This window comes from Lethenteron reissneri, chromosome 62 (genome assembly GCF_015708825.2).
Source record: "Lethenteron reissneri isolate LAM-NWPU_2019-01 chromosome 62, ASM1570882v1, whole genome shotgun sequence".
NCBI classification, from domain to species: domain Eukaryota; kingdom Metazoa; phylum Chordata; class Hyperoartia; order Petromyzontiformes; family Petromyzontidae; genus Lethenteron; species Lethenteron reissneri.
In genome coordinates, this window is record NC_083840.1 from 13,441 (window position 1) to 31,546 (window position 18,106).

Below are 18,106 nucleotides of genomic sequence, written 5' to 3' on the forward strand. Positions count from 1 at the left end.
TTGGCGCTTTCCCTAATAAACGAGCAAAATAACCTTGGCCCACCTCTCTTCCTCGTCCCTTCCACTGGCCCCAGAAGGACGCTGCTGGAAAGGCCCTGTGGTCTGTGAGTGACGCAGCCCAAACCATGACAGGATCCTCTGTACTCTTACCAGTATCGGTTTGTGTACTCTGTATATACGCACATTGAACTTCTTTCGCACCATACGTAAGCCAACCACGCTGATTCTTTTAGTCACCGCCATGCGAATAATGCTGAGATGTGCGTGATTGTTTTAGGAGGATGATGAAATGGGCCCAGCAATGAGGCTTGAGCTGGGTGAAGATGGTGCAGCGGAGCAGCAGACGCATCACATCATCATTCCCAGCTACACCTCTTGGTTTGAATACAACAGGTATGCTGCCATCCAACAACGCGCATGTGTACATATCGCTACCATCCAACACGTGTGTTCATAAATACACGTCAGTGCACATTTCAGAATTCTAAGGGGTTTATATACACAGACATATGCGAATTCTGAAATGAGATGTAGAGTAATCTCTCGGTTAAAATTTTGTATCCATTCCACCAAAACTACTGTTAACCAACATATCTGTTGATTGATAACAGGAATTACATGTTAAAAGCATTCATCCAAAAGAGAAAATGTAATGTATACAAAGCCAGTCGAGGTCTCAATGCTCATAAATGGGAATCGCTGATTGGCTGAGGGCATGGCTCAGCCCCACTTACGAGCGCTCGGATTGGACGAAATTGGAGCCCGCATGCATAACGTAACGTCCAGTTCATGAACATTTTAATGTTAGTCCAAACCATGGGGTCCTATTGGAGGTGAAACATTGACCAAACAACTTAACCGATGTCCCTGTTAACCAAGAGACTACTGCAATGAAAATGCAGTTTTCTAGGATTAGTGACTAAAAACTCGATTTTTTTTTATATCTACCAAACCCTTGCCCATAGTGGGGGTTACGTTCTTGAAAATAGCCGCAATCAGCAAATCTGCGATCCGCCAACTGGTTCCCAGTTCGTAATCTGACACCCACCCCCTCCTTTGGTTTCATGTTACTCTACGTGAACCCAAACATGAAACGAGAAGTATTTTTTACCTTAAAATATGATTTATAATTTCTACAGTGATAATTTTTTTTTCAGTTTTACAGTAAATGTAAATAATGGAAAAAAAGTAATGTAGTTAAGAATAATCGCAGGCGGCCTAACCTCACCACCGCCTCCTCACTGGCCACTGGGAACACCGCGTGGCCTGCGACCCGCAATGGGCTGCGTGGAAGACGAGACGAGGGCAGAGACGGAGACGCAACAGAGACGGAGACGGCACTGTGTGTATTCTTCCGCGGCCGCATCATCACGAGTAGTGCAGTTAAGAGTAGCTGTACAGTACTACTTTACGATGTGTGCTGTACAGGAATCTCACGTTCAATCGCGATATGATCGAGCCACGTGGGGCGAGATCGGCAAACTAAACCTCGATAAATTTGGCGTGAACGGTCAAATTCGCGATTAAAAAACATGCGCTGCGCAAGATTTTAGTGTATACAGTAGTCCCTCTGTTAACGTTTTTCACCCATTCCACGAAAACTACTGTTAACCAGAATAACTGTGAATCGAATTTACTTATAAGTTGAGAAATAAGTCGAAATCTCCGAGTCTGCAAGAGAGCTGTTTTTACACTGCCCAAAACAGAAAACGTAATGTAAATAAAGCCATTCGAGGTTCAAATGCTCATAAATGGGCATCGCTGATTGGCTGAGGGCGTGGCTCAGCCCCACTTACGAGCCCTCGGATTGATCGAAATTGGCGGCCGCGTGCATAACGTAAACATACCATTAGTCACAATGTTAATGTTAGTTGAAACCATGGGGTCTGTGAGAGGCGAAACGTGAACCGAGAAACCGTTAACCGATGTCACTGTTAACCGAGGGACTTCTGTATTGCGTTACGAAATGCAATGTAAATCAGTGTTGGTGCGTTATTTTTCTGAATTGGGATGTTGGGTCAATAACAGTGTTGTGAAGTTACGGGAGTAAACTGGGGAACCAGGAGGAATTCCCATGCAGAACAGGGGAAAACAAACTCCACACAAAGGCACCCGAGTCAGGTATCAGACCCAGGGGCTTCTGGTTGTGAGACAAGTGTAACCACTGTACCACCATACCACCAAAATAATAATAATATGTAATGATTATTTTCTTATTTTCCAGTATTCACGCAATTGAAAGGCGAGCACTACCGGAGTTTTTCAACAGCAAGACAAAATCAAAAACTGCAGAAATGTGAGTGTTTACCGAGACATTTAAATGTACAGTGGTCCCTCGGTATACAACCGCTTTGGAATACGTCGAATTTGGTATACGTCGTGTTTTTCCGAGACAAAAATGTCTTGGGATACGATATCTTGCTTGGGATACGACGCGTTTGCTAGAACTTGTATGGGTCGGGATGAGTCACCGCGTACAGTACCCGCGTATGCCGGTTCACGACTGAAACAAAGCGAGAGGGGCGGGGCGGCGTGGGGGAGAGGGGCGGGGCGGCGTGGGGGAGAGGGGCAGGGGGGGAGAGGGGCGGGGGACGTGGGGGAGAGGGGCGGGGGACGTGGAGGAGAGGGGCGGGGGGCAGGGGGGAGAGGGGCGGGGGGCGTGGGGGAGAGGGGCGGGGCGGCGTGGGGGAGAGGGGCAGGGGGGGAGAGGGGCGGGGGACGTGGGGGAGAGGGGCGGGGGACGTGGAGGAGAGGGGCGGGGGGCAGGGGGGAGAGGGGCGGGGGGCGTGGGGGAGAGGGGCGGGGGGCAGGGGGGAGCCTGCCCCCATGGAGGGTGGAGCCCCGGGTCGAGGTGCGCGCGACGTGGGGGATTGAGGCACGCCACGTGACCAGCGCAGCTGGCAGCAGCAGCAGCGCGGTCACGTGGCTTCTGTATGCATTTTAGTAATTAGTGTCTAAATTATTTTATACAACCCCATTAATGTATAATATGCCATATAAAATGTCCTTTATTTTCCTCTGGAACGGATTATTTACTTTCCCTTTATTTCTTATGGAAAAATTCGTTTGGTATACGTCATATTCGGTATAAGTCCTACCTTCTGGAACAAATTAACGACGTATACCGAGGTACCACTGTATGTAAATGTACGTATGTAAGTATTACTTCTCTTTGGTTCTTTAGGTAAAGTCACGTAGGTATAAAATAAAATAAATTAAATCATGACATTTCGATTGCAACACAAGCAATCATCATCAGGTGGGAAAAGCACAGCAATATATTTTTTTTGCTGAAGTGGGAGAGAGTTGCCGTGGGGAGAGGTTATATAGGTAAGAAAGGGGGAGGAGCAAGGGGGGAGAGGGAGGGGTGTGGGGTAGGGGGAGGGAGAGCACTGCGTGTACGCGAGGCAGAGGTCGCAAACGGGTTTTTGATTCCTTACCCGTACCCGGCCGCACCAGGGTCGCAAACGGGTACCCGTACCCTACCCGATACCCGGCTACCCGTACCCGGCCGGTTATCGGGTAGGGTACGGGTATCGGGTACCCGATTGCGACCTCTTACGCGAGGAGAAGGACGTGAGGCGGGGAGGGGGAAGTGGGCGGGGTTGGGAGTGGGAGGCCGAGAGCTGGGGATGCGGGGGGGGGGGGTTAACTCGAAAAAATATGATAGACGACAACCACTACAAAGCAGTTAGGGTTTTACCTGGTTAATAACATCCTTCCAATGATTGCTCAATTTGTATCCATCTTCTCGGTTGAAGTTATGTCTGTTTATATATCTGGATGGCTTCATGAACAAACCTTTGATAGTATCACGCGAGCCCACAGCGTTATAACAATGGTCAGCCACGGCAGAGATATTGGTTCTGCCGTGTTTCAGATCTGCCTTGTGTTCGCGAACACGGTCCGAGATATGTCGTTTCGTTTCCCCAATGTAACAGCTACCACAGGTGCAACTTAGTTTGTAGGGAGTGGTAGTGTAGCGGTTAGTGCATCTGCGCTACGAACCCGGTGACCAGAGTTTGATTCCCGCTCACGGCCAACACCAGTTACAATTATCTGAACGCGTTCTGGGCCTCCCCTCGGTCGACTCAGCCTCAAATGAGGACCTGGTGCAGTGTGCAAACATTGCCACTGGGGAGACAAAGGTGGCCAGGCGTGGTGTTGGCCACCCACCCCCCTCGTGTGCCGTGCCGGCCTTCATAGATGCTACTCGCTAACAGCACATGCCTCAACAGTCTGTTCAGGATTTTCGGGAGCTCTTTATTTTTGTTATTAATGAACTAGGCAAACACTTCATCTTGGCCTCATGGATCTCCATGCAAAAGGAAATCCAATCTCCACTGCTGGGACCAGTCTGGAATGGTCCACCCACTTGTTTTTTCTGTATTTACGGCTCCCTCTATCTCGGGCCTCGCTATGCGCTGCGTTGCACCGCTATCCGAGTAGTTAACCTCGCATCCAATAAACCTTCAAAGCCAGGGTGAACATCCGATTCCAAACGTAATTTTTTTAATTGAACGAGGTAAAACTGATGGAAAAACACAGCACAAATACAGCATATATTAATACTTGGTAATATCAATACAATGAATGAACACTACAGCACCATAACATTGTATTAGATAGCATGAACTCAACAATAGATCCTGGATGGACCAGGCACCTACATTAGTACTGCATAGCTATACAAGAGAACAAGCTACTGTGTTAAATAAAGGCACATTGTTTAATCATCACACTGCCCTCCAAATGTACAGTACTACATATAACACTGAGCTGTGGATGAGACATTTCGTCATCCTTGCTCTCCAGATCGCAATATAGTTACTTGGGTGCAAGTTTGACTCGACTTATTCAATTACAAGTAACAATCACAATAAGGCAAGCTGCAGGCTTCGTTGTTAACTAGGCCTTGTATTTATCATAACAATTGAACAGCATTATAAAGGCATTTACAGCATTATAACGGTCATTCTAACATAACAGCATTCCCAGTATTATAAGAACATAAACGAACTTACAGACAATGCTTCTTAAAGTCCCACAATGTACAGTTACAGCTGACTTCCCTGGGATGCGATTTGTGCCACCATCTTGAACTCTGTGTAATGGCGGACGCCAGCCTCGTGGCTGAAAGACTGTCAAATCGTAACTTCCTGGTCACGTAACCAAACTCAACCTCAAAACAGGAAATTCCTGTATACACACACCCCCCACTCCTGCCGTGGAGCAAAACACCTGCCGTGAGGCAGAACACCCTCTGTCTTTCAAAGAAGATAATTAACTTGATGCACATCATACATTTTATTATCCTCCATGATGATTATTAGTATTTTATTCATTACACTTGATGTCTACCCAGGAGAGCCTCACTGAGTCTCATGACTTTTTCAGGAGCGTCCTGACATGTTTTCCCAGCCCAGGAGTGGTTATTGCTTCGTACGAGTAGATTCCAATTTTGGAATTTGTGTGTATTTTTTTTTGGCAAACTTGCACCATGACGCCAGCACACAATAGCCTATACAGTAATCCCTCGCCAACTGCAGGGGTTAGGTTCCTGGAAAAGGCCGCGGTAGGCAAATCCGCGGTTGGTAAAGTACCAGCGGCCTATGGATAAAAGGGAGTCATGGGAACCACGGCCGCGGTAAGACTCGCCATAGCTTAACTAAGTTTGCCGATTTATTAACGAAACAACAAATAAGATGGAGTACATCTTCTTGGTTCTTTCGGTAAAGTCACGTAGAAGGGAAGTAATAAAATAATAAAAATAAAACATAATAAAATAATTCTCACGACGTTTCGGCCACAACGCAAGCAGCCGTCCTCAGGTGAAGAACATGTCTGTCGACAGACATGTTCTTCACCTGTCTGTCGACAGACATGTTCTTCACCTGAGGATGGCTGCTTGCGTTGTGGCCGAAACGTCGTGAGAATTATTTTATTGTTTTATTTTTATTATTTTATTACTTCCCTTCTACGTGACTTTACCGAAAGAACCAAGAAGATGAATCCCTGCAGTCACGAAAGCTTTAAATCGAAATTTAAGATAGAGTACATTACACAACAACATAATAAAACATAAATAAACTTTACATTAACTTTATATACATTTAATATTAACGATGATGATGACAATGAGATGTTGGGGGAGGGGTGGTTAGAAGGAGGTGCTCAGCCCACCCCCTCTTCCTCCAGGTAATCAATAACAGATGAGTGGGCAGGCACAGAGGCAGGCACAGTGGCACCACCAGCAACGAGCCCTAATCGAAACATCACTTTTTTATGGTTCTAATTGTAGACTCATTCAGCCCAAAGACTCTCCCCATAGACATGTGGTGGGTAATTGTCGGGCGTAATACGCCGCCACCACGACGGTTAAACATGTACCTCCAGTCAGGGGCCCATAGGGGGCAATAGCGGGTCCGGTCTGTACGAAGTCGACTCGTGGGTCAGGCAACCTGGGGAACGGTTAGGAACCAGAGGGGGACACCCCAAACCCCCAGTGCGGGCTGGGGGATTGCGCAACAATTTAGGTCCCTCCAGAAGGTTCCAGAGAGTGAGCATGGCCAGGGGCGGAGTGACCCTGGGAGCCCCATAAAAGCCGGACCCCAGAGCAGCTCGAGCCAGTCAGCGTCAAGCCGAAGACCCAAGAGCTCACCTGAAGATAGGACCCTGGACCCGAAGCTCCGCCGTCCTTCTAAGGGCCAGAGCTCAGTGAGGCCAGTGGTCAGTAGGCTAGGACTCTGAAGATCCCCGAACCCGACGTCCTTCTCAGGGCCGGGTCTGAGTGGGACAGTGGTCGGGACCCGAGGACCTAGGCTGGGTCGGGTCAGCCTCCCCTTGGTCCCGTTAGCCAGAGGGCTAAGAGTGGTTGGTCCCAGTGGCTAGGGCACGTTAGCCCGGAGGCTGTACCTCCTTAGGTTGTTGGGTAGAAGGGGCCATTACCCCTTCGTGTTTTAGGGACCTGTGTAAATTGTTAAATTAATACGTGTTGCCTCCTAAGAAGACTCCGTCTCTATACAACCCACTACAGACACAACACTCTCCCCACGTGCACAAGCCGATCCAATAACCCATCACTCTTCTTGCTCTGTTTGTATTTTTCTCACCTTCACCGCTCGCTGCACGCTTTTGGTCCATGATTAAGGGGAAAATAAATGTGAACGATCAACGAGGAAAATATGTGGTTGCGATGTGACTCGGTCTTTGCACTGTGAGAATTACGACAAAACAAAGGGACAGCTGATAAGCTACGACGCAGCGTTACGGGTGGCTATGGTTGGTCACGGGGTAGTGCTGTGGTGCGGAGGAGAACTGTGGCCCAGAAAAATTTGTAAATGCGCGTTGCAGACCTCATGCTTACCCTTGGATACTCAAATTTCCATGCCGCGGTTTAGTAAATCTACCTCCGTGACTTTACCGACAGAACCAAAGAGTATAGAAAATAAACCGTCTGTCTGTGAATTCCGCTGTTGGTAAGTCTGCGATTGGCGAGGGATTGCTGTACTTGCCAATGACCTTACGGGATATTTTACGTGATCTGTGAACCAGATGGTGCGTAGTTTTGAAGCAGACGGCATGATTATTTTGTGGTGAATACATCTGGCAGTATTAATTAGGGTAGTTGCTGGTTTCAAACCGTGAACCTTTGCAAACAAGCGGGGAATGCGCAACCGCTTGGCCATTTCACCTGCCGGCTTCCTTGTGTCACTTTCCTGCTTTTGTCAATTATTTATTATGTACATTTATAGGAATCTGTTGGTGACACACCCCGCCTTCATAATCTGTGCTGTGGGAGCTTATGTCGGACACACATGATTAGGACAACAAATGTGGAATTTAAATCTCAAATGTATCCTGGATTTTGCAAATACAGACAGCTGCTTTTCACATGATGCAAAGTGCAGTGTGCTTAGAGTTAACTGAACAGATCTGGTGACACATTGGCATCTAACCAGCTGTTACATTTTGATAGGTAAAATGTACATAGATTTTTTTATAATGAATTTCACTTCCACAATTACCATAAATGAATGTGGAATGATATTTTAAAAATGGCTGCATGCGTTTTGAGTTATGCTTTTAAATTGTTGATTTTGGATAGTATTCTCTAAATCACTGTTTCATAGCAAAGGCCCTAACTTCTGTAACGCAAATCATCCTTAAACATGTGGACGTATTGGCGGTACACCGATGCAGCATAATACACCGGCCCTCATAAAAGAGTCTGACGATGTCACTGTTGCCCTTGAGTGAGCGGCAGACTCTCCATCAGAATTTGCCTTAGATTCAGCAGCTGCTTTCCCATTTGAACGTGGGGTGACACCATGAATGGTAATATTCTTAGGTTTTTTCGGTAAAGTCACGTAGGTAAAAAAAAATAAAAATTAATAAAAGTAAAATAAAATAAAATTCACGACGTTTCGGAGGCAACACAAGCTTCCGTCTTCAGGTGGAACCGTCACAGCCACGACAGCTGTATCAAGTAAATGAGAGATTACAAGAGCTACCACTCCGTATATATAATGGTTGAAGAGGGGATGGGCCAAGTACGGCACACTTTTTATTAATATGGTAAGATGAGGCTTAAGACTAAGAATAGACTGCATAACAAAAGACTGAGCCTTTGTTATGGAGAGGTACGGTTTGTGACTACGCCTAGCCTACATAACAAAAGTGTGAAAAAAGAAAAAACTAAACCTGGTAAAACAAGACTGGCTGTCTATCAATAACCTGTAATAGTTTTCTGTCAAATAAGATGGTCCAAATAAGTGTAATTAAATCTTTTTTGCATGGTTAATCACATCTTTCCAATGATTACTCAGTTTGTAACCATCATCACGGTTGAAATTATGCCTGTGTTTGTATATTTTTATGGCTTCGTGTACAAACCTTTGATGGTAGCCAGGAGGTTTGCAGAGCACCTTGGTCACGGAAAAGACAATTTCATGAGAGCCCACAGAGTTGTAGCAATGATCGGCAACGGCCGAAGAATCAGTTCTGCCGTGTTTCAGATCTGACTTGTGCTCGCGGACACGATCAGAAACATGACGTTTTGTTTCTCCAATGTAGCAATCACCACAACTGCAACTCAATTTGTAGACTCCAGGATACTGTAAGTCAGGAACGACATCCTTCACAGATGTAATCAGATCACGGATTTTATGCACTGTACTGAATCGGACTTGGATCTTATGTTTGTTTAGAATTTTTGAGATCTTTTTGGTCACGCCTGCTATGTATGTTAACGTGATAGTTTTGGTCGGAGTTTCATGTGGCTGTTTCTGTATGGTGGGAGAAACAGCTTGGCGGATGGTGCGGTCAGAGTATCCATTCATCCTGAGGGCCCGATGTACATGTCTTAATTCACCAGCCAGGTGGTGTTGGTCAGAAATGCCATGGGCTCTGTGGTATAGCGTTTTGATGAGCAAATTCTTTTGAGATGGGTGGTGGTGGGAATCCGGTTTCAAGTAGGAATCTGTGTGGATGGTTTTCTTGTAGACAGAATGTCCCAGGGATCCGTCAGGTCTCCTCTCAAACAGAATATCCAAGAATGGTAGTTTACCATCTTTCTCCACTTCCATGGTGAATCTTATGGATGGGTGTCTAGAATTGATGTGGTCCAAGAAGTGGTTCAATGCTGGGAGGCCATGTGGCCAGATGACGAACGTGTCATCCACATACCTCTTCCACAGGGAAGGACGCAGGGTGGATGTCTGGATGGCGTCTGATTCAAACTTTTCCATGAACATGTTGGCTATAACTGGTGACAAGGGGGAGCCCATAGGGGTGCCCTCATTCTGTTTCTAGAAGGTGCCATTCCAGGTAAAATAGGTGTTGGTGAGGCAATGCCTAACCAGCACAGGTACATCAGAATTCCATCCATGTTGGACTAAGTCCTCAATTATTGTTAGGGTGTCCGGTACTGGGACTTTGGTAAACAAAGATACTACATCAAAACTGACGAGGATGTCATCAGGAGATAGTACCATGTCCTTAACCATAGAGACTAATTGGGTTGAGTTGAGTACTGCCGAAGAGGTTTTGCCTGTGAAGGGAAGCAGAGTATCTGATAGAAAACGGGCTAGTTTGTAGGTAGGAAAAGAAAAAACACATCCCAATTTTTGACAATCTAAAAACGGTATTGGCCAAAGGACTAAATTTCACCGTCACCCCTAAATATATACCAGTAGAGGATGTGATTTCTCAGATTGATGTAGCCCTCAGAGGCATAGGACACATCCATGCGGATGTAGCAAGAGCTGAAATAGCTACTATTCTTAAGAATGCTAAGAAACCCACTAGTAACATCAGCAAAAACGAGCGCTCTGAACTCGCGGACCTAAAAAAAAGAGATGATATAGTCATCCTCTCGGCAGACAAGGGCAATGCCACGGTCATCATGGATAAAGATTCATACAACAACAAAATCCTGGACCTTCTTAATGATGGGAGTTACTCCAAAATTAAAAACGATCCCACTAAAAGCCTAACGACAAAAACCAACAGTATCATCACGAGTTCGACTTCCCTAATCGAACCAAGCAAACGTCCCTCTCTAAAACCATCGGCGGCTAGACCTCCCAGACTCTATGGTCTTCCCAAGATCCATAAAGAAGGCACCCCGCTACGACCCATCGTGTCGACGATAAACTCTCCTACCTACAAACTAGCCCGTTTTCTATCAGATACTCTGCTTCCCTTCACAGGCAAGACCTCTTCGGCAGTACTCAACTCAACCCAATTAGTCTCTATGGTTAAGGACATGGTACTATCTCCTGATGACATCCTCGTCAGTTTTGATGTAGTATCTTTGTTTACCAAAGTCCCAGTACCGGACACCCTAACAATAATTGAGGACTTAGTCCAACATGGATTGAATTCTGATGTACCTGCGCTGGTTAGGCATTGCCTCACCAACACCTATTTTACCTGGAATGGCACCTTCTACAAACAGAATGAGGGTACCCCTATGGGCTCCCCCTTGTCACCAGTTATAGCCAACATGTTCATGGAAAAGTTTGAATCAGACGCCATCCAGACATCCACCCTGCGTCCTTCCCTGTGGAAGAGGTATGTGGATGACACTTTCGTCATCTGGCCACATGGCCTCCCAGCATTGAACCACTTCTTGGACCACATAAATTCTAGACACCCATCCATCAGATTCACCATGGAAGTGGAAAAAGATGGTAAACTACCATTCTTGGATATTCTGTTTGAGAGGAGACCTGACGGATCCTTGGGACATTCTGTCTCCTGGAAAGCCACCCACACAGATTCCTACTTGAAACCGGATTCCCACCACCACCCATCTCAAAAGAATTCTCTCATCAAAACGCTATACCACAGAGCCCATGGCATTTCTGACCAACACCACCTGGCTGGTCAATTAAGACATGTACATCGGGCCCTCAGGATGAACGGATACTCTGACCGCACCATCCGCCAAGCTGTTTTTCCCACCATACAGAAACAGCCACATGAAACTCCGACCAAAACTATCACGTTACCATACATAGCAGGCGTGACCAAAAAGATCTCCAAAATTCTAAACAAACATAAGATCCAAGTCCGATTCAGTACAGTGCATAAAATCCGTGATCTGATTCCATCTGTGAAGAATGTTGTTCCTGACTTACAGTATCCTGGAGTCTACAAATTGAGTTGCAGTTGTGGTGATTGCTACATTGGAGAAACGAAACGTCATGTTTCTGATCGTGTCCGCGAGCACAAGTCAGATCTGAAACACGGCAGAACTGATTCTTCGGCCGTTGCCGATCATTGCTACAACTCTGTGGGCTCTCATGAAATTGTCTTTTCCGAGACCAAGGTGCTCTGCAAACCTCCTGGCTACCATCAAAGGTTTGTACACAAAGCCATACAAATATACAAACACAGACATAATTTCAACCGTGATGATGGTTACAAACTGAGTAATCATTGGAAAGATGTGATTAACCATGCAAAAAAGATTTAACTACACTTATTTGGACCATCTTATTTGACAGACAACTATTACAGGTTATTGATAGACAGCCAGTCTTGTTTTATCAGGTTTAGTGTTTTCTTTTTTCACACTTTTGTTATGTAGGCTAGGCGTAGTCACAAACCGTACCTCCATAACAAAGGCTCAGTCTTTTGTTATGCAGTCTATTCTTAGTCTTAAGCCTCACCTTACCATATTAATAAAAAGTGTGCCGTACTTGGCCCTTCCCCTCTTCAACCATTATATATACGGAGTGGTAGCTCTTGTAATCTCTCATTTACTTGATACAGCTGTCGTGGCTGTGACGGTTCCACCTGAAGACGGAAGCTTGTGTTGCCTCCGAAACGTCGTGATTTTATTTTACTTTTATCAAATTATTTATTTATTACCTACGTGACTTTACCGAAAAAACCTAAGAATATGAATCCTTGCAGTCACGAAAGCTTCAAATCTAGAATGAATGGTAATCTTTTGATGCCACCGTCCGCCAAGAAATGATTTCGGAAATAAATCAAGGAACCGTCCGATGAAGTCTAGGGCACGAGTCAAATCTGTCTTTGGAACACGGAGCAGCCAATCGTCATCAGGGCTGGGTGCTGCTCTACGGCAACAGACTGTAAAGCTTCGTGTTCAGCCGCTCCTATAAACATTCGTCTTCCGACTACTTCGGCATTACGAGAACTGATTTTGGCACACAACCCCGCAAGATTTCCTGACCGGGGTTTGCAAATCTCGAGAAAATAAATAATAATTGTTGCTAAAAGTGTGCTTTTTTTTATACCGCACGTACTGGTGTACCACCAATATGTTTATGTATTCATCCCCATGCCTTTCATTGCCAGTTGGTTAAAGGCTTCCAGCTATGGTAACTAGGATTAGTGACTCATGAGGGATTGCTGTTGTTGCTCTGAATTGGTGAGAATCACTCGGGTATGAAGAAGCTCCCCCCCGGCGTCACGAGGGATACTGAACCGAGCTGTGTTTTTTGTTTTCCGTGCGTTGCAGCTATCTGGCATACAGGAACTTCATGATTGACACCTACCGGCTCAACCCCCAGGAATATCTCAGTGGAATGGTGTGTCGGCGAAGCCTGGCTGGGGACGTGTGTGCTATTATCAGGTGAGATCGGCCTCCTATAGAGCAGTGCCAAGTCAAGTTTATTTGTTTAACCAAAATGAGAACTCACGAGGTCGTCCCATTTGCAATAATGATCGCACCAATCATGATAAACATTATTAGCCAAAATTGTAAAATAAAATACTTGATTGGCAATCACATGTAAATTGTCGCCCTCTACTGTAAAAAAGTGTAATGATAAATAATTCAACCATAAAGCTGACTGGTTTACTATTTATAGATCTTTTGAATTTACACCTCGAAATTCCAAGTTGAACACGTGCATTGCAGAAGACGTGCAGGTTAAAGGAATAATCTTTGCTGGCAATAAAAGCAGGTGGCCTTGGGCAGGATACTCCTCAAAGGCAATCTTGGCCTTTGTTTGGGACTCACGATGGAGTGGCTGCCAAATATAGGGAACTCTTCCCAGAGGGCAGCCTGCTAACATGCAGGTGCTGGGTGACATGTTTACATCGCATGACTGACAGGGGTCATGACGGCTTCTGGGAAGGCAGTGTTCATCACAGCTGATGAAAAGTGGCTGGATGTATGTATGTATGTTACACTTCTTTAGCACCATACGTACGTAGACAAAACCATGCTAACCGTTCCAATGGGAGGTGGATGTCTTATGGGCACTAAATTAAAGGAAGAAGCTGGTGATCCCTTCTTGGATAATGTCATTATATCACTGATATTTAACGCATTTCTTTAGAACTGCTTTTTCTGTTAAGTTTGTTGTCCTCCCCCGCACCCGGATTAGCACAGTTGGCTACGTACGTTGCCCAAGACGTTCAACACATGTACTTACATTACGAGGCCACGGAACGTGAAGAATCTGAATATTTATGCTGAAGAAATTCGATGAGCTATAAAGCGCTTTTTCACAGATGTTCAGTAGGGGCAGATCAGAACTTTACAACAACAAACAATACAAAAACACAATAGAAGTGCAAAGTATAGGAAAGGTAAACAAATCACTTAGAAAATATACATAAATAAAAAATGTATACAGATATATAAGTATATTTTGTGAACTAGGTGTGTATGCAGGCGATTGTGACATTGTGACGCGGTGCATTGCACAGCTGCAGCGCGAGCTCGGAACCTGACCAGAGTATCACTCGGCTTGTTTAGTGCAGGCATCGGGTGATCGGTAGTCAAACATCTTTGCACCTCGTTAACGATGGAACATTCACATCGCTGCACGTGAACTTCACTGAGTGAAATAAATGTTCCGTGAAAAATTACAAAAAATATATCGTGTCAATTAAATAAAAACTGAGCCAAGAAATGGTTCCTCCTGAATTAAATCTTTATTTAAACTAGGTGAGAGCCTGGTTTAAATAAAATATTGGGTAATCAAGTGTATAATTTAATGTGGAGCCCCTTGAGACCCAAACAGTCTCCCTTGCGAGGGAGATCTAAGTCACAAAACATATCCAACGTTTAACACATTCAACATCAGTTAACAATATGTGATTGTGAGGATTAAAAATATAATTTATTTTATGGTAGGGTACATTAAGGTACATTCTTGCTGTGGTATCGTATGATATTAGCAGTATCCAGTCTTCTATTTGCTCTGTCATTACATCTCCCTTAATGAGGTCTCGTCCTATGAAATAAACAGCGTTGTGAACACTGTCATCCTGCTCAGCTGAGAAACCAGCATCACTTCCTTGTGACAGTCTAAGTACGTTATCTCCTTGTTGTATGTGTGTATGTACGTTGAATTTATTTCACACCGTATGTAGCCAATCGTGCTAATTGGAGGTGCGGGGGAAGGAGTGATCATACCAACGTTCCTAGCCGTTTAACCCCCGATGAGAGTGATTTCTATAGCGTGTTGTCCAGTCAGCCGTCATGTGACCAAACGTGTGGACACATGATGGAAATTCATTGAGACAGAAAACCATCTGGCATGGTGATTACCAAAATGTGGTGTGCGTGATTTTATTACGTTTTCTCAAAGCCTGCACTAGGACCAACAGTCTATTATTATTCATACTTCAGTATGTCCTCCACCTGGTGAGCCAAATTACAGCTGCAAAATCAGCACAACAGATGAGCAATATACAGTACGTAATAAGCTTACCATATAAGTAGATCAGCGCGCGACTGTTTAACCCTGTGTCCACAAATTCTCATTCTCCCGTCTTCCATTAAGGCTTTGCGCTTCATGGAGACATTGCTGCCCCATGGGATTCGTCTGCTTGCCAATGTGCTGCCCTTTATCTGGAATAAATTATTATCCATAAAGAGCAGTGACAATGTAATAAACCAGAAGGGATAGTGGTCATGTGGGGGGTTGGGGTAGGGGTTTGTTGAAAGAGCCACACAGCTGACTCTCCGGTAGCAACAAAGCAGCTATGCATTTGATTGTCAGAGATAAATCACAAAATAGGTGCTTTCAATGGTTGTTACCTTTGGCGCTGGAAGTATTTTAGTTTAACACGTAGTAAGTAGGCTTTCGCGACCAATATTATTTATAATGGTTTTTTTTTAGGTTACATCGCGTAATTGTAGATCTATCAATAAACCCACCACCACCCAACATAGCCCAGTTAGTAAGGTTTGTCACGTAAACAAAACATGCCAATTAGTTCCTAGATCGGCACACTGGTGTGTTGGAGAGTAAACCCACTGCAACATTTACAATTCGAGTACTATGATGTTTCGCTGGTAAATACAACCAAGCCTCATTGGCGAATTGTGGAGAAATCCTCCTCCTGTTTCGGTCTTGAATAAAATAAAAAAAACCTTTTGGATCAAAGTATGTTATTAATATTGTTAACTAACCAAGGTGATTTATTGTTATCCACATGATAGCCACTAAATAAATCCTGAGGATGCCCTGTTGACTTGGGGCCGCGGTGGTGCTTGGGCACACGAGGAAGGTGTGACGCAGAATGTAACGTATCCCATTCCGGCCACGGGCAAGTCATGCTCATTGCGTGATGTTCAACCTCCAGCACTGGCAAGCGACAAGTGGGGCTGGGGCAGGACACGGCCGCTGGAAAGGATATGATGGCTGATGTTGAACTTCTTCCAACCCCGTACATAGCCAACTGTGCTAATCAGAGGTTGCGGGGGAAGGACAACAAACAAAAAAACTAAATATACTGGTCATCAATAATGATGGAATGTCAGTCAAGGGGAGAGAACGCACGCCCCGGGAAGACGTCCCTCGCCCATTGGAGGGATGACATCCGATCGAGTGCAATGGCCATGGTGGATCATCGCAGCGCCTTGGGGAGGTTCGCGGTTTGAATTGAGTGGGCCGCCCCGATTAAGTCTGCAGATGGATTAACTGTGGAAGTCCGCGCTGTCCACTTCGCAGTCGGCGTTAAGGATCCCTTGACGTCCTTCACGCAAATTACTCAGTTGGAATCTACTTAGAAATCATCGCCCCCCCTACTGAGAAAACTTGGCAAGACCCTCCTGAATGAGTCATGAGAATCAGCTACACTTCCCTGGATAAACGAGCAGAAAATAATAATAAATTAAGGATAATAATTTACACTTGTGTAATGGGTTCAACTGAGTCACAGACGTAGACTTAGAGGCAACACATTTATTCAGTTCCAACACACGGGGTAACTTTCCCCTTAACATAATAACAACCTATGGTGGTGACCACCAGGCTAACTACACTAGTTACAACGTAACTGCTACTACGGATTGGGACCAACAGCTTCGGCCCGGGTCCACGTGTTGGAGACTCGTTGAACGGAGAACATAGACAAAGGGTTTCTTCCAGGATGAACAACCACCCCGGTACCCGGCTTCTATTCTCTGTGGCGTGGCCGGCTCCATTCTTGGCCACATCCACCTTCCAGAATCCTCGGGAAGGATTTGAGTCCCAATCACGTGACCACCCCCCACCCCCTCTTGGGGCCCCTTTGTCAACTTAACCGGTCACGTGTCCTCCTGGGTCAACCAGAGTGCCATGACCTCACGTAACCTCATCCTTCGGCCGGCACCCACACACCCTGTCTTGTAGGGTCGGCACTGCACGCAAAGCGTGGTGTCATTCAGCGCTATTATTCACCGGGCCCCTCTAGGGCTGGTACTACACCCACACCACTGTGGTATCCGCGATGTCGCTACACCGCACGCCGTGCCCCTCTAGGGCCGGCACTGCACCCAGCATGTTGACATTCAGCGATGTCACTACACTTGTAAGGTACATTTCATCTGTAGATGTATATATGTTGAGCTTTTTTCGCCCCCGTACGTAGTCAATTGTGCTCATAGGAGGTGCAGGGTAAGAACAAAAAACTAAACTCACACAAAAAGCAGTTCCCAATGCAGCAGCTTGAGGGAGGTCTCCATCCAGCAGTGAATTGTTTGTGTCTGATGATAATGATGAATATAAAATAACGCATTACAAGCTAGCACAAGTGTTAGGCCCCTGAGACCCTTAACCACGCGCACGGATATTCAACGTCTGCTCATGTTGGCTGGGCACGCCTCGACTCCAGGGTGCATGCGTTTCTGGAGCAGTGGGGGCTCATAAACTACCAAGTGGACCCGGACAGCAAGCCTTCTCCTACAGGGCCACCTCCCACCGCTCACTTCCACGTGCTGGCTGATGTACCCAATGGCATGGCACCGATGAAGCCAAGAGGCCCTCAGGTGAGAGTGCACAGAGTGTGGCTACCCACCACCCCCCACGGGCAAGTGAAGTGTGTGCAGGGGCGCAACTATAAGGGGGAGTGGCAGCGTTATACAATGCATAGGGGCCCAGCCCCCGAATCAACAGGTTCACAAGTAAACTATGTTAAGAAAATGGATAAATATTTATTTATTTAAATGACCTTCGGGCTACCATTGATCAAGCTCGATCAACGTATCTGGCTATCATATCAATAGAGAGGCATAAAGTTGCGCAATCCACCTCCTTTGAGAAAATCCTAGAGCAGTGAGCCTCGGCATGAAAGCAAGATGCACGATAAATTAATTGTGAGTTGTCTTGTACCTTTACATCTCTTT

The 18,106-nt window shown here is 45.6% G+C and overlaps 1 protein-coding gene across 1 annotated transcript in view; it reads left to right on the top strand.

Annotated features, from left to right (window-relative positions):
* Window positions 1-18,106, top strand: part of LOC133358567 (SWI/SNF complex subunit SMARCC1-like) — a 54,062-nt gene that overhangs the window by 10,556 nt on the left and 25,400 nt on the right. Inside the window, exons 5-9 of the mRNA XM_061576936.1 lie at window positions 78-104; window positions 278-393; window positions 2,225-2,296; window positions 12,998-13,111; window positions 17,596-17,749. Of these exons, the coding sequence (XP_061432920.1) occupies window positions 78-104; window positions 278-393; window positions 2,225-2,296; window positions 12,998-13,111; window positions 17,596-17,749 (483 nt within the window). The remainder of the gene's footprint in view (window positions 1-77; window positions 105-277; window positions 394-2,224; window positions 2,297-12,997; window positions 13,112-17,595; window positions 17,750-18,106) is intronic.